General features: G+C 37.3%; 1 protein-coding gene across 26 annotated transcripts in view; it reads left to right on the forward strand.

The window, feature by feature from the left end:
- The window catches only part of Nrg1 (neuregulin 1), a 986,545-nt gene extending 960,876 nt beyond the window's left edge, over positions 1-25,669 (forward strand). For 9 of the 26 annotated variants that reach the window (XM_078031168.1, XM_078031165.1, XM_078031169.1 and 6 more), the window contains 6 exons: positions 3,207-3,230; positions 7,974-8,076; positions 9,594-9,720; positions 11,987-12,117; positions 13,048-13,254; positions 15,947-25,669. In XM_078031168.1, coding sequence (XP_077887294.1) covers positions 3,207-3,230; positions 7,974-8,076; positions 9,594-9,720; positions 11,987-12,117; positions 13,048-13,254; positions 15,947-16,601 — 1,247 coding nt within the window. In that variant the 3' untranslated portion in view covers positions 16,602-25,669. Of the gene's footprint in view, positions 1-3,206; positions 3,231-7,973; positions 8,077-9,593; positions 9,721-11,986; positions 12,118-13,047; positions 13,259-15,423; positions 15,566-15,946 lie in introns of those variants that run through there. The other 17 variants (XM_078031166.1, XM_078031167.1, XM_005340070.4 and 14 more) reach the window with 4 other exon arrangements.
- The last annotated feature ends 2,161 nt before the right edge of the window (positions 25,670-27,830 follow it).

The following is a 27,830-nucleotide window of genomic DNA, read 5'->3' on the forward strand; positions in this document are numbered from 1 at the left end:
GTGTGTGTGTGTGTGTATGTGTGTTTTCATGTGCATGTGGATCCTGGGAATAAGGAGAAAGTCTGCTATTACATTTCAAAGGGCTCAATGACAATATGGATTGGCATATGTGAAAATAAAAGTATCTACATTTACAAAGGTAAGTCTAAAATTAAAAGTCAGACACTAAATTGCTCCAGTTTGGAATTTGCATTAAGAGAACTCCTTTAGAAGTTTTAAAGGTACAAGAAATCAGAACTACACAGTCTTCGACATTATTTGCATAAACAGTTCCAAGATGTTACAGAACAAATACTGGAATGTCTCAAAATTTTAACAGAAACCATAATTGCAATGGATATATAACTTTGATGAAAGAAAGTTGTTTTATTGTTCTTTCCACTAATGCAGTTGAAAATTTAAATTAACCTCCAGGTTAATCAGTTTTCTAAAAGTAATTATAAAATCCTAAGGCAAAGGATTAGTGAGTCAATACTTAATAGTTTCTGAAGACTCTTAGATTTAAATTAATTTTTTATATCACCGAGGGCACAGCAGGAAATCACATGTAGAAAAGGAAACTAAATTGTTTACAGTAACCTTTGTGTTTTTGAATTATTAATTTAATTTGAAAAATGTAGTGACTAGGCAGCAGTTCAATAGGAAGCATGTGATACATAATGAGAGTAAGCCAACATTAGATTAAATAGAACAGATAGAAATAACCTCTTCACAAAATGAAAAGTGTTTGCATATTCTGCTTTTTTGAATTATGATGAAAGAAATGTAACCACCAACAGTAGAAATAAATTAGAGCAGTTTTTGCTCCGGGTCTAGAATGACCAATGCATGTTTTCTATGCTTGTTTCCTTGTTAAGGCTTATGGCCAGAAGATTCCAGTTTTAAATACCAATTTCCCATTGAATTATTTGAAATTGGAGCTGCCTGATATGAATGACTTCCCTTGAAATGAAATTATAGTTAGGCTCACAGACTTACCTATAAAACTGTAAATGCAGCAATATGTATGCATGGGCATGCTACTAATTTTATTGAAAACTTAACCAAGCTTTCTATGCAACTAATATAGATCATTAGCAGTGTTCACGTAGGCATGGAAAAATGAATCTTTGGAATGAGTTACTCTAGATATATCTTGGTTTTAACCCTTAAAATATTACTGACTGGTAGAAGTGAAAAGCAAGAGATGGAGGGGCACATAAAAGGGAAATTGGGTCACATTCTTGAAAATTTATTATTGATTTCCTTGAGAAATGAATTTTTTTCACATCAATGTGCCAAAGTTTACATGAAGAAAGCAAATGGGGGAAAAAATGTCAATTTGGCAAACTGAATATTGTTCAGAGGCAAAAGAAATTTGTTTGGATTTGAATAATTTATTCTACTATGAATATCTCATGTAACCAAATTAACTCTATACTCCCTAGCTTTTAATTAGTGAAAAATTCAGATTATTGTCTGAGTACATAGGACCCAAGGCAGAAGAAAATAATATATATAGTGCCTCCCATTATCAAATACATAGTACATATGTATTTTTAATTTGGGAAGTTTTATTTCCTTAAGGTGCTGCAAGTTTTAAAATTTATTTTTTTAGATCTAGCCCAAGGGCTTACAGAATTTTCCAGGGCACAAAAGTTGTGAAAAGTCAACCTGAGTGCCTTAAGTGCCCCAAGGTATAGCTCTAGATGTGTCTGTTTCCCAAAATGTCAACAACTCCTTCTGCTGGGCAACATGTTTTCCTATCTCCTTTATTCCACGGGGTTGCCCAGTGAGGAAAGGGTATCACATGAATTAGGTCAATGAGAATTTTACATTTCCAAAGTCATTCAATCATTAAGTGGCAGAGGCAGGACTTGAAACCAGGATGACTCCAACTCATACATTCCACTCTTCCCATCTCTGCAGGAGGAGCTTTCTCCATGCCTAAACTGAATAACACCCCTCCATAGACCTTTTTTCAAACTTAAGAGATGGCTCATTTTGCTAAGGTCTCATTCTGGCATCTCTCAAATCTGTGATCAAGGGAAGAAAATGTAGACCTTATTTTATGCCATGCAGACATAAGTAAGAGAAATCCTCAAACTTCCACCCAATGAAACTGGACTATCAATTTTTGTTATAAGAATGAAAAGTGCCCTTCCTGGAGTTGTTGGGTTTTTTTTTCCTTTTTTTTTTTCTTTCTTTGCCTCTTTTTCCCATTTCCTTATTTGAGCCTGTGCAGGTTCTGCTTTTCTGAAATCCAAGAGTGTCCAGAGCTTGTCAGGACTGCTGTTTGTGGGCTCACACTTTTGAGTCTCTTTCCCTGCAGATCCTCTTGGTACCTGTGACCACCAGAGCCCAGCACTGTGGAGACATGATCTAATTGGCTCTAATTTTTACATGAAAGAGTATGAAATTAAAATCAAAGGATCCTGGAAACTATGTCTCCCTTCCACACATGCTATAAAAGATAAATTTTTAAAAACATTTTTGCAATCTGAAAAAGTGGCACATAGAGTTGTCCAATGCCTCACAGAAATTATGAGAAAAAATGCAAGCAATCTCCAGTTTCTCACGTGCCTATCTCAGATTTTTTTAGGTAGAAGCATTTGTTGTTTTATTTGAATGAAACATGTAAGTACTGAAGGAAGTGGAAGGAGAAACAGATTAGAAATAAAAATAAAAGATAATAAATACTGAGATGTAACTACACACAAACAATGAAAAACATAAATCCAATGTGATAAAAGTTTCAGACCAAATTACTCTCCTTTGGCTTCTACTCCTGGCTCTGCCATTATGTGTCTTTCAGTAAATATAAAAATAAAAATAATAATTTACTTCCTTGGGACATTATTAAAATGAGAATGAAATAATACCAAGTGCTTTTTCTGATGATAAAAAATAAAATAACATTGCTATTTTCAAGCAATGAGGAATGTAGAGAGGATAGTTCAGCTATGAAAATTCTCCCTCAGTAAAGTCTTTTAAGGGTTAATAAAAGAATGTGCTGGTATTTGCACATTATCTAAAATACAGAAGTTCCTGTGTGGACTGAGTGGCATACCTGAGCACTGCTTTGTTAACCACCCATTTGTCCTGTTCAATGTGCACGCACAGAGAGCTGTAATAGTCATGTGTAATGTGTTTTGGAGTGCAGTGTATTGCTCTTTCTGAAACTTTTTCCCTTTCTTTCTTTTTTTGTCAACTTTCTGCATTGGCAGAGCATCTTGGGATTGAATTTATGGGTATGGACCAATCATCATTCCTTTTAGCCTGCAGAATTTTAGAGCCTATGAGCTGAAATCTTTTTCCCTTCCTACTCTTACTTTTCAGTTCCTAACTAATTTCCTTTTTCTTTAGAAGGGATCATACAGCTATAACAATGATTTCTCTGCTGTCAATCTATGATTAGTTTATTGAAATGTTACTGAATGCAGCAGTTTTTAAAGTCTCAAGCTACTTCTTCAGTTATAGTTTAAAACCACCTGCCCCTGCTGCTACATTCATGTATATCCCACGTTGTGTGACCGACCCACTGATTGGATTTGGCTATCCTTTTTTTTTAAAAAAAAAAAAAAAAACTGGGGTAAGTTAGAGTGGTGCACAAGGGTAGAGAAGAAGTCAAACTAGGGGCATGAGAACAAAGGAAGCTTTAAATGGTACCTGCTTAAAAAACACAGTACCTCTTAACTGGTGGGCACTTAAGATACAATATAAAACCATCTATTTAATATAGTAAGAAAAAGCCCTTACAGTGCAACACAGTATTACCATTACCGTGCACAGACTTGAATCACTCAAGTTTTCTGGAGACATTCAAGTTTGACTCTAGTCAACTTCATTATCTAATGAGCAAGGAAATAGAAAACAGAAAGAAAGAAGCCTTGTGCTGTTTTAGGTGGAAATTCCAGTGCTAATGGAATTAAATTTGAGTCACTAAGATGATCCAGACAAGTAATCAAATAGAAAATTTCACACTGTGAACATAAAAAATCTCTCTTATGAGCAGATGAGACTTGGGCATACTCCCGAAGGCCTTCAGACTAAATAGTGGGGCGAACAAGCCAGTCCTGCAAGGAACAGGAAGCTGTGCTCCTTTGCCTGGTCTTCACAGTGCCAGGCCAGGCTGTCTCACTGGGATGCTGCATACAGCCCTGAAACAGGGTCTGGGCTCAACAGGATAGTATCCAATTCCTATAAAGCGGGTTTCAGTGACATCATGCAGCAGGGGTGCCCAACAGCCTTTTTGGATGTCAACAACTGTCCACCCCTAATGTACTTTCTTGTGGCAAATGAGGCAGTTGCAAGCTCTAGCAGTTACAGGGATAGCAACTCCATGAACTTCCCACACCCCCAGCCCCCCCAAAAAAAATCCAGAAGAAAACTATGACTTTGCTGAAAGCCCATATTTATATGAATAAGCCTTTGGGCATCAAGAAGTGTCTCCCAAGACTAGGGAGCCCAAGAAGGAGCTGCAGTATCACTGTTGGGGATTCCTCCCTTTTGATAAAAAGTGTTCTGGTTTCTGCAGGGAGGAAAAAGATCCTGCCACACCCCTACCGCTTGTCACTCATAGGATAGCTCCTCCTTTATAAATTTTGGCTCTGACTATAGAATTCAATATTTGTATTTCAAAATAACGAAGTCAAATAGTTGAGATGTCCAGTTACTTCAGTAAGATCTTTCAAGGGTCAGTGAAGACTATGCACTGGCATCTACATCCCTGTAAGACTCACTCTCCAAAGCCCTCAGAGCATACTAGTCAAGGCCATGGCATCCTCCAAGAAAATTTGATCTTAAAGATCAATTCAAACTGAGAAGGACAAGGGCTCTGTCCTTGGCCTGGGCATATCAGACTGAAAAATGGGCTTGCTCTGATTCATACAATGCATCCAGCATTGCAACCCAGGAGAATTTCCATACAGGAAGACTGATCCCCCAATTGGACTGACAGATTCTTGTTTTTCAGCAGAGTTCTGATTTGCTCTTGCTCTCTGGGCCCTGCCACCTAAAGAATAAATTATGAAGCAAAGGGGGATAAAGAAACCTAGTCCTTCTGCTGTGGTTTTCTAAGTGTTTTTCCCTCAGCATATAACTATTGTAGAGATTACATGATCTGGCAAAATCATTTTAAAAAAAGTCATATAGAAATGTTTGTAGTGCATTTAGTTAGATGCTGATGTGAATATGGAGTTTTAATCCCAGGTCTGTATTCTGTAGGCTTTGCCTTTGATTAGTTCACTTTAGTACTCTTATATTATCCTTTGTCCTTTATTGAGCTTTTTGTTCCCATGAAATAATCATTTAACTGGAAACCATCTTCCTATGTACCACAGGAAGAAGGGGCTAGTCATTCTGTGCCATTGTTCACAAATCCAACTCAATCTATTTCATAGCAACAACCCGATGAAAGTTTATCAAAAGGAACACCTGAGAGTGCACAATATCATTTTTCCCCTGTCCAGCCCTCATGTATGTCTCCATTTTTGAGGTTTGTAGAAGCAGTTTCTCAGCTTTTTCTCAAGGTAGAATGTCAGGTTACTAGTGATCAGGTGCAACTAAGGTCTTGCCTTTTGTTTTGTTTTGTTGGTGGAGCTGGATATGGAACCCATGCTTGGCAAATTCTACCACTAAGCTGCATCCTCACCCCAGCCTTACCATTTTAAAATATTTTTTTTTTTAAAAAAAGAGTAAACCAAAGAGGAAAACTCAGGGCTCCACCCTTCCCGGTGGCAATAGTGACATTCATATTCCTTAACCAATTCATCACAGATGAAGGATCCCTGTTCTGCATCCTGGGCCCCATGGAGAAGGAACAGTGGGGTGATACCTCTGCTTCTTACATATATATGCTAAAAACTGATTGGGATGCCAAGGTCAGGAAGGGAGGTTATAGGAGTCTCAGCTCACAGTTAAAAACTCATAAAAATTAATTACCTGTCCTGTGGCTATGAAGGGAGAGGAGGCAACAGACACAAGCAATTAACACATAAGCACTCACATTCCATGTCCTCGTTTGACTTTTGCGGCTCAAAAATCCATGACACCAACTCTATGTCTCCCGTTGCAGTGTTGCATCGCAACGCACCAGCTGCTTTGCTTTCTAATTGTGGCTTGCACACAACTGCTAGCCTAGGGTAGGAGTTATGCTGTATGGGATAACCCTTCCAACTTTGCATCCACCTTTTCTTCCACCCAAGCATCTCCTCCTTCTGGTTTTCTTTTATTTATTTATTGTTCCTCCCTTAGTATCAGGCATGCTGTGCCAGGGACTTCAGAAGGCTCCCTAACTTTTAACCTTGTTTTCCCTCGTCCTTGACTTCCTCGCTCTCTCTGTCATTCTGTCAGCCTGTCTGTCCTCTTGGTTTGTTTTTCCTTTCTACTCCCAACCCCTTCAGTTTGTTTTTGTATAATCTATGCAGCATTCTACTCTTTTACCCACTGACTTCTCTTCTCCTTCTCCTCCTGTTAATAATCAGTGCTCTATTAATTTGATTTGACAATGTTCTTGACCTGTTAACTGGAATTTGATTATCATGGGCTCGGCTTGTAGGAAATGTTTTGTTTAATGATAAGGTCCACTGTGTCCTAGAAATTAAAATTCACTTTTTCATCTCAAGAAAACTTCCTGTGAGTTGCCCTCTCTCCAAAGACTAAAAGTTATTGTTGCTGAGACTGAGAATGTACGATGGAAATATTCTTTAAGGGTCCCTTGCTGATGTCCTGATAAGCCAGTGTCATCTGTACAATATTCTCCAGTTCTTGACCAGCTTAATAACTATCATGGCAAGTAAAGAGTTACTTACTATGTACTGGCTGAGTTCTCTTTCTGAGTGAACTTGTGAAGATCTTCCAATAAATGTAATTAGACTGTTGAAAGCTCAGCTCCTAAGGGACCAAGGTCCCCATTAAGTCAGCAAATCTTGTTAGAGAACCTGACCTACCTTAGTATAATCAAGTTATCCCCCAAAGAAACTAATTTGCAAATAGAAAAATTTCCATGAATTAGAGAATAATTGCACATAGAGTAAAGTAGTACCGTTAGTTCAAAGTTCTAAGCATCATACTTCCTTAGTAGAATATCTATTAACTAATTTGCCAAGTTGGCCAATGTAGGAAGAAACACTCTATTCCAAATGATACATCATTTGTGCCAGTGACTGGTTTCTTTGGACAAATAAACCAGTTCTCTAATTTCAACTTATGAAGTGATAGGCATTGTCCTCCAAAGAACAAAGCTTAATTTTGCTCCAGGACTACCTTACCCATCATATTAGATTTTCTTGGATACAGTGACTAATACTTGGATATAGTGCTACTCCATATTATGCTAACGATATTTTTACATTTTACTATTAAATCAAAGCAATCTTACATTAATGTACTTGCTAACTACAAGCCAAGTTCATGTTTGCAAATGTCTTTTAATTTAATTTTTTAAATTAGAAATGACTCTTTGTAAAGACCACTGGATATGAATGATGACATAAATAGCTGGGTTGGAGGTGAGGGTGGAGAAGGGAGGAAGGTGAAAAGGAGAGTATCAGAGCTGCCAATCTTAGCTCCTTTTAATGGTGTTTATTCCTGTTGTCTTTGCAAGAGTTTTTTTTTTTAATTTTTGCAAAAGATTTTAAAATATCTACCATGTTTTAACCAAATTGCTATGTTATAATTAACGTTTATAATTTTCCAGTTTTATATTATAAAGATATATGTATATATATATGTATATGTATATATATAGCTTGTTACTGGTATAATTTTTAGAGTATATTATTTTATTGTCAATGGACTCAGCTGGCTTTGTTATTGATGCTCAAAGTGTAGCACAGAGCATGTTGTTTCTTAGATTATGTCTGTAATGCAAGGAATTGTATTTATTTTCTTGTGAACACGGACAATGTCATGCAGCATGCCAGCTGTTCAGTTGTAGTAAATCCTGGCAATTATAAGTGACCTTAATGACATCTGCTCTCACCCCTTTCCAGAAGCGGAGGAGCTCTACCAGAAGAGAGTGCTGACCATAAGCGGCATCTGCATCGCCCTGCTGGTGGTCGGCATCATGTGTGTGGTGGCCTACTGCAAAACCAAGTAAACTTCATCCTCCACACCTTTCTCCCTCCTTAGTGCACAGATGGCTTAGGTGGCCAGGGCTTTGTAGACACCATGCTTCACATCCTAATCCTGGGGGAAAGAGGGATGAAGCACTTTCCCCCTTATTTTTCCCTTTAATAATGCACTTTGAGGACCTTTCCTAATCACACACATTGGAAAGTTTTGCATTTTCTGTGAAAGCGCTTAGGAAATTTCTAACATGTGACCATGGCCATATGAATGGGTGAACATTTGGAAGGACAAGCTCGTACAGAAGCACAAGAATGCATGTATGTAGTTGTGCATGCAAATATGTGCACACAGGGATCATGTACTAAAAGGGAAATATAGGTGCCAGAGATGCACTTGGCACATCGTTGCTGAGGACAAATCCAGTTTATACAAACTTGGGAGATAAAAGAAACACTCAGTGGTATTTTAAATGTAGTTTTCTAAAAGAGTGAAAAATGTTTCAGTTCTACTTACTTGGGTCGCCAGTGTAAATGCTGTCAAAGGATGAGTGAGGTATACAAAAGGAATCTCATGAGAGTAAAATAAGCAAAGTTTCCTTAGAAAGAGCTACAGGGAAAGCTTTAAAATAGATTTGTGGCCACTGGTTGACCCTAAAAACTTGGTCCATCTTGACAAATGTATTTATTGTTTACCCTTCATTTTTCTGTCTTTAAGTCTGAAATAATGTTAAATTAACAGGAATTAAAAACAAAACATTTCCTCATAACATGATATACTCTTGCCAAAACTAGTCACGGAGATATTTTCGTGATCTGAATATTGCATTGAAAAAAATAATATGCTTTTGTACCACAAAATTAAGGGCATGGATTGTATTTTCTTAATACCCCATAATTTAGCATGCTGCCAGAATTGAGTAGGTGAGAGAGATAAGCCTTCATGGAATTGACCTCATACGACTTATTAGATTCAGTCTTAATATTCACTACCTTTACACAAAAAGCATTACAGGGTTAAGACCACATTATAATTGTGCCAAAACCTAATGGAAAAATATGTCCAATCTCACTATATGGGCCCACACACATACACACACTGTGTATAATGTACAGATTCAAAACTAAGTATATTTTCTGAAAGAATCCACAGGGGAAAAAACTACAAATAGAATCAGTCATCAGTTCTACAGCACAAATTGTTATCTAAGACCAATGACCATCTGTAAGATATAGGGGAAGATGGGTTGATTAAGAAAGTTGGGATTTTAGCCAAATACCAACATATTTGTTTTCTCCTCCTTCTTTCTTTTTCTTCAGTGAAACAGTTAAGTTTCTGTAAGAATCCCACACAGCTTTTCAAGCCCAATTGCTGAGGATGTATAAGTCTACTTATTCTGAGATGGAATGGCATATAGTCCTGTCCTCCTCCTCACCACCAAGCCATTGCCTTGAATTATTCATGGGTGTTGGTAGAATAAAGATTTGGCTGTACTAAGAAATATAAATAATAGAAAAAAATTATGCTTCCTTTTTTACATCTAGGAAACAACGGAAAAAGCTTCATGACCGGCTTCGACAGAGTCTTCGTTCTGAAAGGAACAACATGGTGAACATAGCCAATGGGCCTCACCATCCTAATCCACCCCCGGAGAACGTGCAGCTGGTGAATGTATGTTGACTGGCCAGTGAGACAAACTACCATGTCCCTTTTGTACTGGCACCTTGAAGTTTATTTTCTAAAGCTCTTAGGCTCTTAGCTGCTGCCATTAATCACCATGGCTTCCAGGAAACCAAGATTTCACCAGGAGAAAATAATGGGAAGATTTTTTTAAAGTGGATTTGGTTTCTGTAAAACTGGCACATTTCCTCTTATAAAGTGTTCATTAAGGAGTTGGAATCATAATGTTGGGTTTGTTCTGCAGAGAGGCTGGAACAGGAGGAAGAAAACAAAAACAATGTAATAAAATTAATAAAACCAGAATCAGAAGGAATTTGTATTTTTTTTTAATAATTTGGAAATGAAGACTCTTCCAGTCTATAATTGATTAGTACAGATAACTGAGCCAAGGATTTGGAGTGATATTTAGTAGGGGCACTTTACAGTAATTGATGATTTACTGATTCTGATTTCCAAAGGAAGAAATCAGGGCATGGAAAGGTCAAGTGACTTATCAAACATGCTTCTTTGCAGTAGAAAAATTGGGAGAATGTAATGCTTGCTACTCCCTGGCTCGTTCTATGTGATACCAAGCACTCCAGATGAAATGCCTCCTTAAGCATTCAAATATTTTGTTTATACTTTACCAAGAACTTGGCCTTTAAATCCAACTAGATGATGGTATTTTCAATTCTGGAGACTATATATCATCATCTTCCAAACCTCTCTGTTTTTATAGACAAGAATAGATCTCCTGGCTTTTGAAGTATTACTCTTTATATTCCAGAAAAATACTTCTTGTTTCATTTTTTTTTATTTCCCTCTGTTATACGGCTTTTTAGTAGATCAATTCCCAAAGATTGTATCATAGTAATCATTTTTCTATCCTCTTGGAAAAAAAGGTGTATACTTAGTAGAGCAGAAATGTTATAGACCCATGTCTGGAGATAGTGGTTTCTAGATTACCCCACATTTTATAGCAGAGATCTATAAACATTATTGGGGCAAGGTGCTGACAGGTTAATAAACTTTCTTGTTCATCAAAGTGTTCTGCAGAGCTAATAAGTGCATTCTCTACCAACATCACTATAATCCGTTATTATATATGTTATAATATATCAGAGTCTTATTGCTATGAGTGCCTGGATTCTATTATGGCTCTAAATGGTGTGACCTTAGACTGTAACCTTTTCCCAATCTTATTTATTATGAAAACAAGCCTAAAAATAATAAGTGTTTCAAAGACTTCTTGTGAGTAGTAGATAAAATAACTTACATGAAATAGCCTAGTGGCACTTAGATTCATTAAGCTTATGTCACCCCTCAAGAAGCAAGAGCAGAATGTGCATGGACCAGAGATAAGTCACTCTGTGTCTTTTCCTTATATATATACCTAACCAGCTATAATTCCCAGGAAGATCCCTATGGAATAGTCTTTCCATGAACAGAACCAGCTGGAGTTTCATGCATAATCCAAGTTGTACATGTTTGGGCTATCACGAAGAGATCAGGTTCTTTAGTCTTCATAGCTCATCAGAATATAAAGTGCCCTGTTTATCAACGAGTAGTCCATTCCATTTCTTTTCCTGTTATTTAATTCAATTTGTTAGAAATACTAATAGCACTTAAAATACAACTTCAAAACAACTTTTAAAATACATCTTCTCACTGATAGAGGGCAGCAATAGCTACTGTGGTTTGCTGATGAAAATGAAATAAAATGTAGTTGCACTAAATGTAAGGCCCTCTGTACACTAGGTATTCATAAGATGTGTCACCTTGACGACTATTGTAAGCCCTTCAAATTTTGTAATACCCTTGTTAATGTTACCATTGACGAGTTAAAAATTTTAATATTGAAATTAATTTTTTTTCAAGTGACTTGAAATTTGAAGTAAGATAAGGTATGCTTTTCTTTTAATCAAAAATATCTGCTAATCTTCTTTGACTTGCAACAATCCTGACAGAAATGAGTATCAGAATTTGTTTTGAATTCTAGTCATGTAATTAACTGGAAATGAGAAAGAAGAAAGGTCTTTTTCTGAGAAAATGAAGTTAGTCGTGATTTTAGGACCTATATTGTGTGTGCATCCAGAGAGTAATTAATTCCATTTTTTCATCCAATCTAAAATCCAAAGTAGCCGAGAGGACTTGCTATACAGCACTGGAGAAATGAAAGTTATTATGAAGCTTGTGTACAAAAACAGATTTGTGTGTGTAACAATTTTAGTATTTTGATTTACATGCATCTTCAAGTTGTGTCTCTGTGTCTACCCAGCAATACGTATCTAAAAACGTCATATCTAGCGAGCATATTGTTGAGAGAGAAGCTGAGACGTCTTTTTCCACTAGTCATTATACCTCGACGGCTCATCACTCCACAACTGTCACCCAGACTCCTAGCCACAGGTATGAAAATATAAAAATTCCACAGGAGTTCTCTAAGAATGAATTTTTGTACATGAGCTTTTACTATCATTGCATTAAGAAAGGAGACACTTGGGAGGCAGTACAATATACAGACCTTGGACATAAACAGACTTTGGACATTGGTTGACTCTACTCTTAATAGCTGTGTAAATCTGAGTATCAGGTTTTCCATTATCAAAAAAAAGAAAAAAATGATGGTAGCCAGGCATGGGGGCACACGCGTGTAATCCCAGTGCCCCTGGAAGCTGAGGCAGGAGGATTACGAATTCAAAGCCAACCTCAGCAATTAAGTGAGGCCCTAAGCAACTCAGTGAGACCCTGTCTCTCAATAAAATACAGAAAATGGCTGGGGATGTAGCTCAGTGGTTGAGTGCCTCTGAGTTCAATCCCTGATACTACCACCAACAAAAATGGTGGTGGATAATAACATCTACTTTATAGGGTTGTTCTTCCCCATTCTAGAGATTGTCATCTCTCACGTGCTGCTACTCACTGAATTGCTACACAGAGAAAATTCTAGGATTCTATATAAAACCTAGAAAGTGGATTTTATATAATACTTGGATTGCCTTGGAAAAGGTACATGAAGACTGGTACCAAATGGAACTGGTACAACAAGACATTTCCCTGACCTAAAGGATTCAAGAACACCAGGACTAAGAACATTTAACACATAGTGGCATTTGATTGATATTTATTGAATGAGTGAACAAATGAATAAACTGGTTCACAGATCTCTCTCTATAGCAAGTTTCTTTGCATCAATTCTTTTCTTACACAATTACTGCGGTAGAGAGCCCCTAAGGTATCATTAATTGGAAATATCTGTCAGAATAACTTCTTTTCATTTCCATTTCTGCATGTCATAAAACCAAGCAAAACTCACTTCCTCTCACGTTTCCCTTCTAGCTGGAGCAACGGGCACACAGAAAGCATCCTGTCGGAAAGCCATTCTGTAATCATGACGTCGTCAGTAGAAAACAGTAGGCACAGCAGCCCAACGGGGGGCCCAAGAGGACGTCTTAATGGCATAGGAGGCCCTCGCGAGTGTAACAGCTTCCTCAGGCATGCCAGAGAAACCCCTGACTCCTACCGAGACTCTCCTCATAGCGAAAGGTAAAGGCGAGGGGCAGAGCTACTGCCCAGGAGAACCTCAGTTAAAGAACCCCGTGGGCACCTGCGTCTCACCCAAGGAGAGCTGCCTTATCAGAATGAGGGCGGCAGTCCCCATTTCTAGGAGTGCACCTAGTTGAAGTCATCTTTTTGATGGAACTTATTTCTTCTGAGCTTCTCTCCTCGTCCCAGTGCCTGGCAGGCCACAGACTCTTAAAGAGCTGGAATGAGTTGATGTGGAAGGTGCAGCAGACTTGGGAGTTCCCAGAACTGGCCATAGTCTCAGACCCATTCTGGGTCTAGGTTCCTCAGCCATAACATTAGAGAGATGGCATCAATGTCTGATGAGGACCCTTTAATTCCAATTTGCCAGTTACCCAAACTCTTAAATCGGTGGTCAAGCTGGTCTCGTGTTCTCATGTGCTAACCCTGTCTTACTTTCCAGCCTCAGTTAAGGTTGTCTTTGCTGACAGTCATGGGGGAACAGCTGCTTGTGTTCCACTAAATAGTATCCCTTTTAGAAAGTTCCAAGAAGGAATGAATAAGTAAATCTCTTTCATGCTGTGTCTGGTGGTCTTCACGGGTGGTTTTCAAAGAAGATGTTGTTGCCTTCTTTATGGCCCTTTATTCCAGAATGTTTGATCCTTGTTCTGGGGAGATTGAGAAGGGTTGGGGGAGTAAAAGCAAAAATGAAATAAAGAATGGAAGAAAGTCAACTGAAGGAGATGTTCAATAGGAATAGTGAATTCATACCTACACTTTATTCATTTTCCCCCAAGCTGGAAGAGAGAAATTCCCAATTGGTTTTTAGCCCACAAATAAGCTGCTACCTGTGTGTTTTCCAATCCACAGGGTTTTATTTTATATTATGGTCATCTCATTCTAATCCCTGACCATTTGTTTTTAAAAAAGGCTTACATATTGCCAAATCCATATTTATTGGGTCGTTACATGGGTGGAGATGGTTTTGAAAGATTATTTGTGTTCTGGACTGGGAAGTACAATAAAGATGACCTATTTAGCTTGTAATTCTTATAGAGCTAACTAATGACTTCTTTACTACCCTTCCTCAAAAATGTCTTTCAGAACTGTATGGAATTTATCCAATTCAAATTCTCCTTGCAAACCATTTGTAAAAAAAAAAAAAAAAAAAGTACCCAAACTGGCTTAAAATATTAGTCTTAAATTCATGTCATTCTACCTATGTGTTAAAGAAATCTGTTCATCTTAATTCAGTCTTCTTTGGAACATGGAAAGGAGGTTTGGATGAGCTCTTTCTTCATCACTACCTGTGATGTTGATCTTCGAAGGCTGACATGCATATCCCAGATACCATCGAAGGCTGCAAAATAGACCTGAACTTAAAGACCACAGGGAGATAAAAATGAATTACTTGTACATGTTGGTTGAATTTGGATTATTATTTCTCAAGGAGCTTAATTTCAGTACCCCCCAAATAAAGTCTGAAGACTTGAGTCCCAAATATTTCAATCTCCAAGACACTTTCCCATTTTAGACACAGCTGGATCTCACATCCATATCACTGTGAATCATGGAAAAGCAGGGAAGTTAATAGGTTTTCTGTTCCTGTTAGCTGGAGTTCAGAAAGTGGTGTCCTGTGTCATCACAGGTCATGATGAATTAGACTCTGTGACTGTCAAGGTGAAGAAAAGATTCATTTATAGTGCTATGCATTGGTAACATTTTTTTATCAAAAGCTGAGAAATGTGACTCATTCCCCTCAGTGCTGAAAATCAGGTCTTCTTATTCTGGGGGAAGAAAGTGTGGTATGGTAAAAACAATGTACTCGGGGGCCTGGCACTGAGATACACTGCTGTCAGATGTGGCAGGATGACAGGTAACATAGTCCAGCCATCCCTTGAACAGTCACAAAAGATGGCCAGGCAGCTTTTCACGTCCTCCTATTAGGAAGCCAAAGACTGATGCAGTGGAGCGGTTGGCAAGAGATGTAGTCTGGAGACCAGACATAGTCTCCACTGTGGTAACTGTGAAACCAATGTAAGGTTCTTTCATGGACCCTGGGATGGGTAGTTGCAAACTGAATGTTAACTAATAGCATTTCATGGAAAAAAAAAAAGTTGAAAGCACACAAATGTATGACACTGTTGTCAGGAATAAATCTAAGTTACTATGCTCTTTTTTTTTCATAAGACATAACCTTATAGCTGAGCTAAGGAGAAACAAGGCACACAGATCCAAATGCATGCAGATCCAGCTATCAGCAACTCATCTTAGATCTTCTTCCATTCCCCATTTGGGCTTCATTCTCTAAGACCCCTTGGCATTTAGGAAGGTATAGTATTTAAGTAATACTTCTTTCCCTTCCAAATCCCTGAGCCTGGGTCCTTATAAACTGAGTAATTTCTAGGACCTTGTGTTCTCTTTTCTTGGCTTCACATGCTTCTGTTTAAACTCATGATGAGCCTGAAAATCCCCAAAGCTTTGATGAGCTAGACAATGTAGCCGATCTTTGCATGTATTCCTGTGAGGAGACTCTTGGCTGCATAATTTTTTTTTATTCCAAGGGTGCTGAATGTCCTAGTTTAAAAACTGAGAAGTATGCCAATGATATTGTTCTCTGATGAGATCCTATCGTGAACTCTGCCCCCTTGCCCTCCCTGCTCTGTGCCTCTTATTCCACCACACTTATGTGGGGTATTCTGTGCTCACACAGGTATGTATCAGCCATGACCACCCCGGCGCGTATGTCACCTGTAGATTTCCACACGCCAAGCTCCCCCAAATCGCCCCCTTCGGAAATGTCACCACCCGCATCCAGCATGACGGTGTCCATGCCCTCCATGGCAGTCAGCCCCTTCGTGGAAGAAGAGAGACCTCTGCTCCTTGTGACTCCACCCAGGCTGCGGGAGAAGAAGTATGAACACCACGCTCAGCAGTTCAACACCTTCCATCACAACCCTGCGCATGAGAGTAACAGCCTCCCCCCAAGCCCCTTGAGGATAGTGGAGGACGAGGAGTATGAAACGACCCAGGAGTATGAGCCAGCTCAAGAGCCTGTTAAGAAACTCGCCAATAGCCGGCGGGCCAAAAGAACCAAGCCCAATGGCCACATTGCCAACAGGTTGGAAATGGACAGCAACACAAGCTCTGAGAACAGTAACTCAGAGAGTGAAACAGAAGATGAAAGAGTAGGTGAAGATACACCTTTCCTGGGCATACAGAACCCCCTGGCAGCCAGTCTTGAGGCAGCACCTGCCTTCCGCCTGGCTGACAATAGGACTAACCCAGCAGGCCGCTTCTCGACGCAGGAAGAGTTACAGGCCAGGCTGTCTAGTGTAATTGCTAACCAAGACCCTATTGCTGTATAAAACCTAAATATACACATAGATTCACCTGTAAAACTTTATTTTATATAATAAAGTATTCCACCTTAAATTAAACAATTTATTTTATTTTAGCAGTTCTGCAAATAGAAAACAGGAAAAAAAACTTTTATAAATTAAATATATGTATGTAAAAATGTGTTATGTGCCATATGTAGCAATTTTTTACAGTATTTCAAAATGAGAAAGATATCAATGGTGCCTTTATGTTATGTTATGTCGAGAGCAAGTTTTGTACAGTTACAGTGATTGCTTTTCCACAGTATTTCAGCAAAACCCTCCCACATATTCAGTTTTTGCTGGCTTCTTGTGCATTGCATTATGATGTTGACTGGATGTATGATTTTCAAGACTTGCAACTGTCCCTCTGTTTGCTTGTAGTAACACCCAATCAGTATGTCTTGTAATGGCACATCCATTCAAATACTCTTCTCTTTTGTATGAAGTTTTCTTTGCTTTCAGAATATGAAATGAGTTCGTCTACTCTGTCAGCCAAAGGTTTGCTTCATTGGGCTCTGAGATAATAGTAGATCCAACAGCATGCTACTATTAAATACAGCAGGAAACTGCATTAAGTAATGTTAAATATTAGGAAGAAAGTAATACTGTGATTTAAAAAAAAACTATATTACTATTCAGAAGACAGCTTGCTCTTGCTAAAAGGAGCTGCCATTTCCTTTATTTTAATTTATTTTTCTGGACAAAAAGCAAGAGTTTTAGGCATAGCTTAGAGAATGGGTTCTGGCTTGCTATCAGGATAAATATAACATCTTAGAAGAGGACTTTGTTTTACTTTCTCTCTGGGGGAATGTTCCAGCGCTCATCTATTTGAGCAACAAACCACAACCAATAAAGGTGCAATCATTTCTGAATTGTATTTTTTCACTGATTTGGAAGCTACTGCATGGCTGTGTCATGGTACTAAAAGCCCAGCCCAAACAGCATACTCAGCAGTGTGTCTGACATGCTTCTAGAGTGAAATGTGCCTCTGTAAAATGCAGGCTTGTCATCAGAGGAAAAAATGTTTCCATCATAGTGTTTGGAAGGAAATTAATGTATAGAAGACCCAGGTGGAGCAGCCATGTGACTTGGTTGACATTTTAAATTTGGTTGACCACTTCTTTCTCCCATTCTGTCTCTCTTGTTTTTCAACGCCGCCTTGATTAGATCATAACTATGCATGAACATATTTTTTTGTCAGGAATGGCCAATGTGCATGTTTTGTGATTAGTAAGACTCTTCCACAAATGCTGACTCATCAGGAAGTGTCAATAGTGTTGAAAAGATTGCACCTTTACTTGAAGAAGTGATCCCCCACTGTGTACTGACCTCTCTATTTACATTCTCTGCCACCCTTTCCCCCCTCTTAATTTCTGTTTTACTGTCACAAAAGCAGGACTCAGGTTGTTCTAAACCTGTTCTCTCGTGATCATCGTAGATCCAATGAAAGCCTATAGGTATTAACATTTGAAATAACTGTTAATTCAGGAAATAAGAAAAAAAATTTTTTAAATGCCGAACCCACTGTATGCCCTGCCTGGTATCTGACAAATCAGGGCTGGAGCTTTACTTAGGTTCCATGTGGCCTCCTAGGAGTCATGGGAAAAAATGGGAAATAGTTTAACAGGCGGTTCACAAAGTCCATGAGAGTACTCAACTTCTTCTTTGCAGATATACTGAATCTTCTTCTTTATGTATGTTACAAATAAAGGGAAGAAATGACATGCAAGTAGGTCTTAGAAGAAAAATGTAGTCTAGGCATGAGTCAGTGTCGTTAGACTCCTATGTGTTTCTACAATCCACAGAGGTGCTTGTCTGCAGGTCCTTGAAGTTAGTCTTAGTATTTGGTATTCCAGTTTTCCTGCCATTGTTCACATGCCACTTTCTCTGTGCTCCACATTGTGCCCATTTGCTTTTTAACCTACATGGGAGAGCCCTTGTTAGGTCATACTCATTTCCCAGTTTTCTAAAATGAGTTAGATCATGGCATGGGGATAAAGTCCAGTTTCAAGAGGTTGTCTAAACTCTTTTAACATGGCCTTGGAAGGCTTTGACTCACTCCTCAACATTTCAATAAAGAAATTCCTACTGTTATTTAGAAACCTTACATATTCTGTTTCCAATTTTTTGGTCATTAGGGAGTTCAGAGGTCCCATTGTGAGAAATTTCAAGAACAAATAGAATCTTCTGATGAGAACAATGAATAACACATTTCTTCAGTTTGAGAATTTCTACAAATTTGGAAACTGTAAATATACATGAAATTTTATTTCCAATCTGACTTTGTTACTCATAGAGATATGGCTCATGTGAGGTGAGACCACCTTTGCTCCAGGGAACAAGAGTATTCCATAATAAGAAAGGCCAGTTGACCACTCAGGGCTACCTGCTACAACCACCCAATTTATGTTCACAGGGACATTTCTGATACTTCAGTGCCACATCACTCTCAACCATCTCTATTTATAAATTCAGGCAGTTCAGTGGCAGTCCAAAGGAGTGTAAACCTATATTCCCAGAATGTGGAAAGCTGTCTTGGGTTTAAAGTAGTGGAAATGGCCCAGAAGTTTGACATTAACTTTCTTTCCTGGGTCTAGAGACATATCCCACCGAGGGGTATGCAGTGGAATATAGTATATACAAAACTCCTTTTTGTTTTCACTCAAGATTCATTTTCTGTACTGTTTTCTCTTCTTTTCTTTCCCCTCCCTTCCTCCCCCTCTTCCTCTCTCACTCCCCCTCCCTCTCCCGATCCCCCACCTCTCCCCGCTTCTTTTTTTCTCCCAAAGAATACCTGGTAGACAGCCTTCTGCTTTCTACAAATGGTACTCTATGTGGGTGACTGTGTCCCAAACAGCAATATGCCATCTCTTTCTTTTTTCAGTGTGACTATCTTGATGGAGGTGGAGTTGATCCTGGGTAACTTGCTCAGTAGCAATTTCTTTCTTTCTTTTCTCTTCTTTTTTCTTTCTTTTTTTTTTTTTTTTTTTTTTGGTCTGAGGTTGAAAGGTATATGGCTCACATTGGTGAAAATTAGGAAGGCATGGTCTTATCTTTTAGTACTGGCTGCATTCCAAAAGCCACAGAGTTTTCTATCCACAAAGATCCATGAAACATTGCAGAGAATTGCAGACAAAAAGGAAATGGTCACATATCACAATTTCTATTATACGTTCACTTGTAAATACATATGTACATTACTTGGATGTTTTATTAAATCATTTATTGTCTTTATGAGTTAATGTCAGTTTTTACTCTCTCAACTTACTGTGTAACATTGTAAATAACATAATGTCCTTTATTATTTATATTTAAGCATCTAACATAGAGAATTGTTTTCATATAAGTTTAAGATAAATGTCAATATATATGGTTTTTTTTGTTTTTCTTTGCTTTAAAATTATGTACTTTTTCCTTTTTTAAAAAAAGAATAATTTATTGTTCAGGAGAAAGAATGTATATGTAATTGAAAATATTTGAAGAATGCACATTTGAAGGCCGTGAGGTACTGATGAACTAAAGAATTTATTATCCAAAATACTAAGCAATAAGTAATTGTGATTTATTTAAAGTTTTGTTCATTTCCCAAGAAAGTCATACTGCAATAAAAATATGCTACTCTGTGGAGACTTGGGCGTGTTGCTCAGCAGACTAATGTTTCAGTCTGTTAGACCAGCACCTTTTGTCTTACTTCGACAATTGTACTAACTTAGGAATGAATGTATTCCATAGACCCCATGACCATCTTGTCTGTCTGTTGCTTTTACTGCACTGCCTGTCCTGGAATCATCTGCCTCCTGACTCTGTTTACCACTTTCTTCCTTGCTGAAGGGGCCACACAACTGAGCAATATGACATTTCTTTCTCTTCCCACATCTACCCCACTACCACCACCATATACAATAACATCAGAGAGAAACATTTTAGGGCATGACTGTCTGCATTTCAGTTGTTAAGATGTTCTGTCATGACAGCCACAAACTTCTTCAGATTGATGTGAAAATGACAACATGCCAATTCCATCTAATCATAAAATGAAAAAAAAAAAACAAAGATGCTATCCTGATTTAATGATTCAAATAGTGCAGTGGACTAAAACACAGTCATGCTAAGTTAACCTTCACTATAGTTTTAGTAAATTTACTTTCCATCAGGTCCACAATTGATCAATTCACAGTTTTTAAAAATCGATAAGGCTGGAATGAGTTTATGCCCCTCATTCTACCAATGAAATAGGTCCAACTGACGCTCATCTTACTGCTCAGGGAGAGGTCTATGCATGAAATATATCTCCCATTCTAAAAAGACTCATCATTGAAAAGAATACATTACTTTTCTTATTGAAATAATCTAAACAAAAGCCATATTTTAACAAATAGATATTTATGTGGTACTTTTTATATATTTCAAGAATTTTACTCATTTTCTCAGATTTGAGAGCTTTAGAAGGATACAGAGTAGAGGTCAGCAATACTCTGGGGTATTTCAAGGTCTCCTTTAGATGTTGAACATAACCTGAAACTTCCCATGTATGTCTGCCTCCATATATGTACACAGTTCCTCTTATCTAATAATAGCTCCATTGTTATTATTTCCAAATAGTTTGGATATTTAGGAGATTTAAATTGTAGACTTTAACTATGCTGTTCTGAAGTCACAAATTAATTCACTTGTCCACCAGTCATTTGGCCAATAAACCATGCAGCAGATGAAAGAATGCACAGAATATTTAAAAATTAATAATTGCAACACTCTCCTCTGTTAATTCTGAGGCTTTGCCCAACCCGCCAAATTGAAAACTACAAGCAGCTATATTAGCAATTTATTTTAAAATTGCTCAGCAAAGCTATTATGATATTTGAGGCAGAAGTATGTGTGAAGGAGGGTTGTATGGAAAGAATGAAGATTCACATCTTTGTCAAATTAAATAACTGGTTAATTATTACAATTGTCCACTCATAATTGACTGTTGAATGTCAAACGCAGACCAACCCTGTAAACTGAAAAGTTATCTGTCTTTCCAACAAACCATTATATTTCTTTGGTCTCTGTCCTGATAATGAATGGCCAAAGGATTTGATGTCAGGAATTTGGAGTTAAGTATATCAGGTCTGAATTCCAGAGACTTAAGATGCTGAAAAGAGTGGAAATGTTTGATGATTTAGAATCACTTTGCACTCTGTCTCCAGGCTTGTCTACTGTGAAACCAAAGTAATAAACTAAATTTATGGAACATATTACATTAAAAGATTAATTTAGGGGCTGGTATTGTGACTCAATGGTAGAACGCTTGCCTAGCACATGCGAGATCCTCAGCACCACATAAAAATAAATAAATAAAATAAAGGTATTGTGTCCAACTACAACTAAAAAATAAATATTTATAAAAACAGATTAATGTAGGAAATAGAAATGCTTTCAGCTTATGAAAGATAAAACCTTTCTATTACAGGAAATTGCAAGATTTCCAATCTTTAAGGTTGTTGTTGCATAGGGTAGTCACATCCTCCCTGAATATTATTACGGCTCCTGTTGACATTCTGGTACCACAATTGCTGGACCTTTCCAGTTAGATATTGGTTTTGAAATCATTTTAATTAAGTTTAAATACCTCATCCACCATAGAGAAGGGATTTTGTAATCCATCATGATCTTCCCTATCCTTTTTAAACAGAGCAGGGGAAGGAGACCAGTAATTCTTAAAGAGGAGATGGAGAATGAGTAATAGTTCTACCTAGCATCTTTTTCTAGCACTTGTCTTTCAAATGGACTTATTAATAGAGGAGAAGACATCTCTTCCCACTACACAACATGCCAAAAAGACTAAAGAATTACCTCTACAGATTTAAACATCTTTTTAATGGCTTATGCTAGATTAGTTCATATACAAGAAATAAACTGTTAAACATAAATAATGTTTTATGATATTTTAAGGCTAAAAACATTCTTCATTTCTTTTTTACTCTCTTTATGTCTTGATAAAATAAATGAAGAAAATTTAAGCTCAGAGAGATTAAAAATTCTTTCTTGGAGCTACACATCTAGTGAATCACAAAGATAGTTTTTGTGTCAGACTTTTGGACAATAATTTAAGGTTCCATTAAGCTCCTCCCCTATCCTAAGCATGAACAGATCTTTCTTTTTCAGCTTTCTTTCAAAAACAGTATAAGTTGTATCTAAAACTATGTTTCTTTGGGGAAGAACATTAGCCCTTCAAGCTTCGGTTTAGAAATATTCTGGAACCCAATTTGCTTATTTTAGTGACTTCATGAATCTCCCCCCTTAACTCAGTTTTCTAAGGAAATAAAGTATAGCCATGAGGATAGGTTCATAATTTCAATATGGAGTTTGCATCCTCTAATGAAAAGAGAAGGGACCTACTGGTCAGATTTCTGTCCTTACCCCTTAGCAAATTTGTGAATTTGGGCAATTTTCTCCTTCAATTTATTTCCTGGTCTCTGACTAAAAGCCTGTGGTTACACAGCGGATGAACTGTGAGAACATGTAAAGAAACTAGAAAATGTCTAACACAGAGTAAATATTCAACAGCCTTCCATTTACTCCTTCTCCTTCAAACTGTTAAGCTTTGTCATTTAAGCCTCTCACTTCCAAGTGAAATGCACTGCATTGGACAAACCGATCAAATAAACATATCATCTCTCCAATCTAGTGCCAATAAAAGAACACTCTTAATTACAACAGTATGTTGAGAAACATAATCACCAAATAGCATTTAAAGTGGTAGCTTAAATAAGTTCTTTGTGGTTTTTTTTATAATGCATGACAAGCACAGTTTGCATCTAATGTAGTCACCCCATTTCTTGTTGTGCTATTTCTTTCATTAAGGTTTTATTATATTTGCAGAAATTTACTAAAACATGACTGTTTTTAGGGTTTTCAGAATACTACCTTCAAACTTCATTGAAAGTATCTTAAAGCAGTAAAAATTGTTTCCAACTCAATAGTTGAGTTGGAATAATAATCTCTGCACATACCCATTTGCCTTAGTTTTCACCCACAAGGTTCAGACATATTTCATTTTCTTAAAAACTAAAATCCTAGCAAAAGTCATCAGATTGACAAAATTAGGGGAGTTAGGCTTCAGATTAACACCAAAGTATTTGAAAACACATAGCTTATGGGATTCTTGTCACCCACTTTCGTCATCTCTGGAATAATTCTTTAAGTTCTCCTTATTCTTCACCCATACATAAAACAAGATTCTTTTCTCATGTCCCAATTATCATGCAACCAATACTTTATAGATTTAAGCTATCTGGATTCATTCCTTTAAAACTTCTTCCTGCAGCAAGAGTGGTGGATGATTTAGTTTTGTGATAGCAATCCTTAGGTTTGTAGTATAGGCACTGTTAATAGCAAAAGAATCTAATATAATTTTCTATCTGCTATCTTTCCTTTAAATAAAAAAAATGTATTTTTATTGAAAACAACTCTAGTTTACTCTGAAAATAATGCAAAAATGTTTTCTTATTTTTTACAGAAATAATCTTCTAGATGTAAACTTTGTATCTTTCTAATTATCATCATGAGTTAACACCTGTCTTTTCTTCCCTCTGGTAAGGTGACTCTCTTCATTGTCTGACCTTGAGCCCTTCTTGGGGATAGTATGAGAACTTCAGGCTAGGGAGGTTATCTAGAATCTTTCCAGGTCTGCATCATGAAAACTAAAGTGAACTTCCTATCTTCATCAGAGAAAGGGGACTCATTGGTATACACTTTTCAGCTAATAAGGTACCAAAATCATTTCCACTGGTATCCTTGGCTCTCACCATCAGGAAGAATAAGAAAGAGGGAGAATGCTACACATGAGAGCCACTTGTGGTAGATAAATTAGGTAGTTCCCCAATTCCCTATAAGAACATCCTTCCTATTATAGATGATTCTGCCCTCATAGACCCCACTCCATTCTTTAGAGCTTCTATCTTCCAGTTCTTCCCTTCAAAGATTTCAAAATCCTAATTGCCCTGAAGCTCATTCCTCTTTGTATACATGATCAGAATTTTCAAAGTATACCCCATAAAGATGTACAAATATTTTGTGTTAATTTTAAAAGAGATCTGACGTCATAAACTATACAATTCCATACTTAACAAAACTTTAGTTAGAAATGATTGGGCTTAAAGAGGATGGAACGTAATTTTATTAATCTCTGAAGATTTCCTTGATTTATTTAGTTGTAAAACCTTGAGAAAGTTTTAGGGCAGAATCACACAACATCACATTTTTTTTTCCATGATTTGCTTGACCAAAAATTTCTCTTTCACAACATGAAAATGATCTTAGGTCCACCCTACATTTTGGATGTTTTGTCTCTTTGTCTGAGGAGTTAGATTTCTAGCCAGGAATATGAAGGAGAGACTTTGGGTTTTTCTATTAAGGTGTTAACACACTATGAATGAGATGTAGAGTTCTACTCAGGGTCAAAATCATGTCAATTTTCAAGCAAAGGAGCAACTATGGGCATACATCCCCTCCCCCGATTAGTTGAGCTACCTGCCATCCATTGACCAACTCAGACCTGAGCAAGATTCTAGATTTCTTCCTCCATATCTCATTGGTGGCAGAGGTGTTTATACCACTGATGTGACAAACAAATCCTTCCCTCTTCCATAGCCTCACTGCTTCCACATTTGTTCATGCTCCTATCATCTCTCATGGGGCCCATTGGATTTGCTTCAGCAGCTTCTGTGTGCCACCCTTCACATTCACATCCTGCTAGAAGATTTTAATGGGCAAGCTTCATTGTTCCGTCTCCTAGTTGTAACTTTCCATGGCACCTAAGGTTGATGAAGTCCGAGTCAGCCATAGGAGTCCCTCACAGTCTGGCTTCTGCCACGCAGCTCTATATCGTCTCCCATCCTCATCATTCATTCCAATCTCATGACTTTATGTTTCCCAACTATTTCAAACCAGTGCTATCAAACCCTAGCCATGAGAATATCATCATTGCCATGTAGCACCTGTATTATTTTTTGCATATTGTTTTTTAATTGACTGCATTTCTAACTAAAATAAAGTCATTTCAAATAACACTTTGTATCAATGCTGTGAATGGAAAACTGCAATCAGTTGCCATAATTAAAACAAAACTGTAAAAAATAAATATAATAAAAATGAGAAGATCTATTAAGTTCTAACCACACACTGTTTCCTGTGGAAGTCCCGAAAGGGTAAGTCTGTTTTTCTGACACAGAGAGAGAGATCAGCAAGTCATTAGGTAGATGGAAAATATATTTGGAAAAGACAGAAAGATTTATTTTCTAAATTAACAAGGATTGAGCAGGAATTAGTGGGGGAGTTACTTATGCTAATATATTCAATATTATTTAATGTTTGATCCTAAAATTATCTCAGATACATTAATCACCCACATAATTTAGGAAACAACGCTGTGTTTGCTATATATTCCTGCTCTTATGCAGACCATTCATTTTATTGGAATTAACCTTTTCCATCTAGTCTCTTGAACTTCTTTTACCCTTTCTCTGTGTAAAGGAAATCTCCATCTCTGAGAATCCTTTGAAGATAAATTTTTACCTTTCCTAAGCACTAAGTGCAGTCTTTTACTCCCACTGCATGCTGTGAATTCTTCAACACAGTATTTTCCATTTATCCTACAACATGTAATTGCCTAGAATTCCTCCCAAAGTGGACTGTGCATTTTTTGAGGGCAGAGACATGGTTCTATTTTTGCTCCTACCACAGAATCTAGAACGTGGTAGATGCTAGATGTCTAGAGAATACATCACTGGAATTTAGAGACTTGGGATATTTACATACATTGACAAATACATGAAGAATCCAGGCAATCAGCCATTTTTAAAGACAAGATCAAAAAAGAGTTGACTATAAGTTGTTAAAATTTAAAGAAAAAGTATGAGTAAGAACCAAAATTGCTAAATCACGATAAAAAAAAATTAAATGAGACCAGAGTCAGAGTTCAAGGGATGGGAAACTTCTTCATTTAGACTAGATTTTATAGCGAATACATGTACCACATGTAATTTTTGTACTTCATCTTGTTTTTTTCCTCCACCCAACTCTGTCCTAAAATTGACTTTCATCTCTAATCACAATTTTCCCTTCCACTTCTTTGCAAAGTTCTGAAACTAAAACTTTATAATTGGGCATTATTCACTATGTTAGTCTTATAAAGACAACCACATACATTCCCAATCCTTTCAAAAATACAGAGATCACTTTGCACATAATAAGCCTTTAAGGAGATTTTCAAGTTTACTGGTTATGTGCAACATATGGAATCAACATATTTTAGAAGCCAATAGAGAATATAATCTGTCATTGAAGATAAAATGTGGATTTGCAAAACCAAGTGTTCAGGAATATTTTCTAGGTGATTTCACTTCAAAAGTAGGTACAGTAAAACTTGCAATTTCCCCCTATCAAATGCACCAGGTTGACAAGCAGATTCCGAGATAATGATTAATCTGGGAGCTAATAAGTGGCTAAATCTATGAGATCAGGTCATCTATGTTTTAAGACTAGGTCATTGACTTGATTTTCTTATAATACCAAGGTCAAAGAAGTTCAACATAAACCACTCAGATGATTGGAACTCTTCCCTTTGAGTTCTCAATTTGAGTATGTGAAACAATTGTGCTTGCCCACACTCACCCAGCCAGTGAGTTGAACACCAGAAAAGAGAAAGTGGAGACTCTTTAGAAGTTATTAGGCCACATGGCCAGTCATACTTTAAAGACTTCAAAGAAAATTCAAAGAGTAATAATGCCTGATTTTTTTTTTGCCTGTACTCACATGACCATCTTCTATTCTGTATTCATATGGAAAACATTGAGTAACTTTCCCTAGAATTTACCTACATTATGATAAAAGGAAAATATGGTATAAACAACTTGAGCTTGAGAATCAGTGAGATCTAGATTGACATCCTCCCTCTTTCCTTTGAACAATTTGGTCCAGTTAACATCTGTGGGCCTTAGAGTCATGTGGGGATTAAATGAGACAATTATTGTATGCTAACTGTAGCAGAGTGCAGTACTATACAGTAGGCACTTGACAAATAGCACATCTTCATTTGGTGGCACATATCATGTATCTGACAGAAGGATGGGTATAGACAGCGTTCCCAAGCTAAGCCACCTAGCTAACTGTGGTTGGTCCTACCCTGCCTATGGAGAGCTTCCTGAGGAAGCTAGCAGAAATTTTTGTTTT

Source organism: Ictidomys tridecemlineatus, chromosome 14, assembly GCF_052094955.1.
Source record: "Ictidomys tridecemlineatus isolate mIctTri1 chromosome 14, mIctTri1.hap1, whole genome shotgun sequence".
Lineage (NCBI taxonomy): Eukaryota > Metazoa > Chordata > Mammalia > Rodentia > Sciuridae > Ictidomys > Ictidomys tridecemlineatus.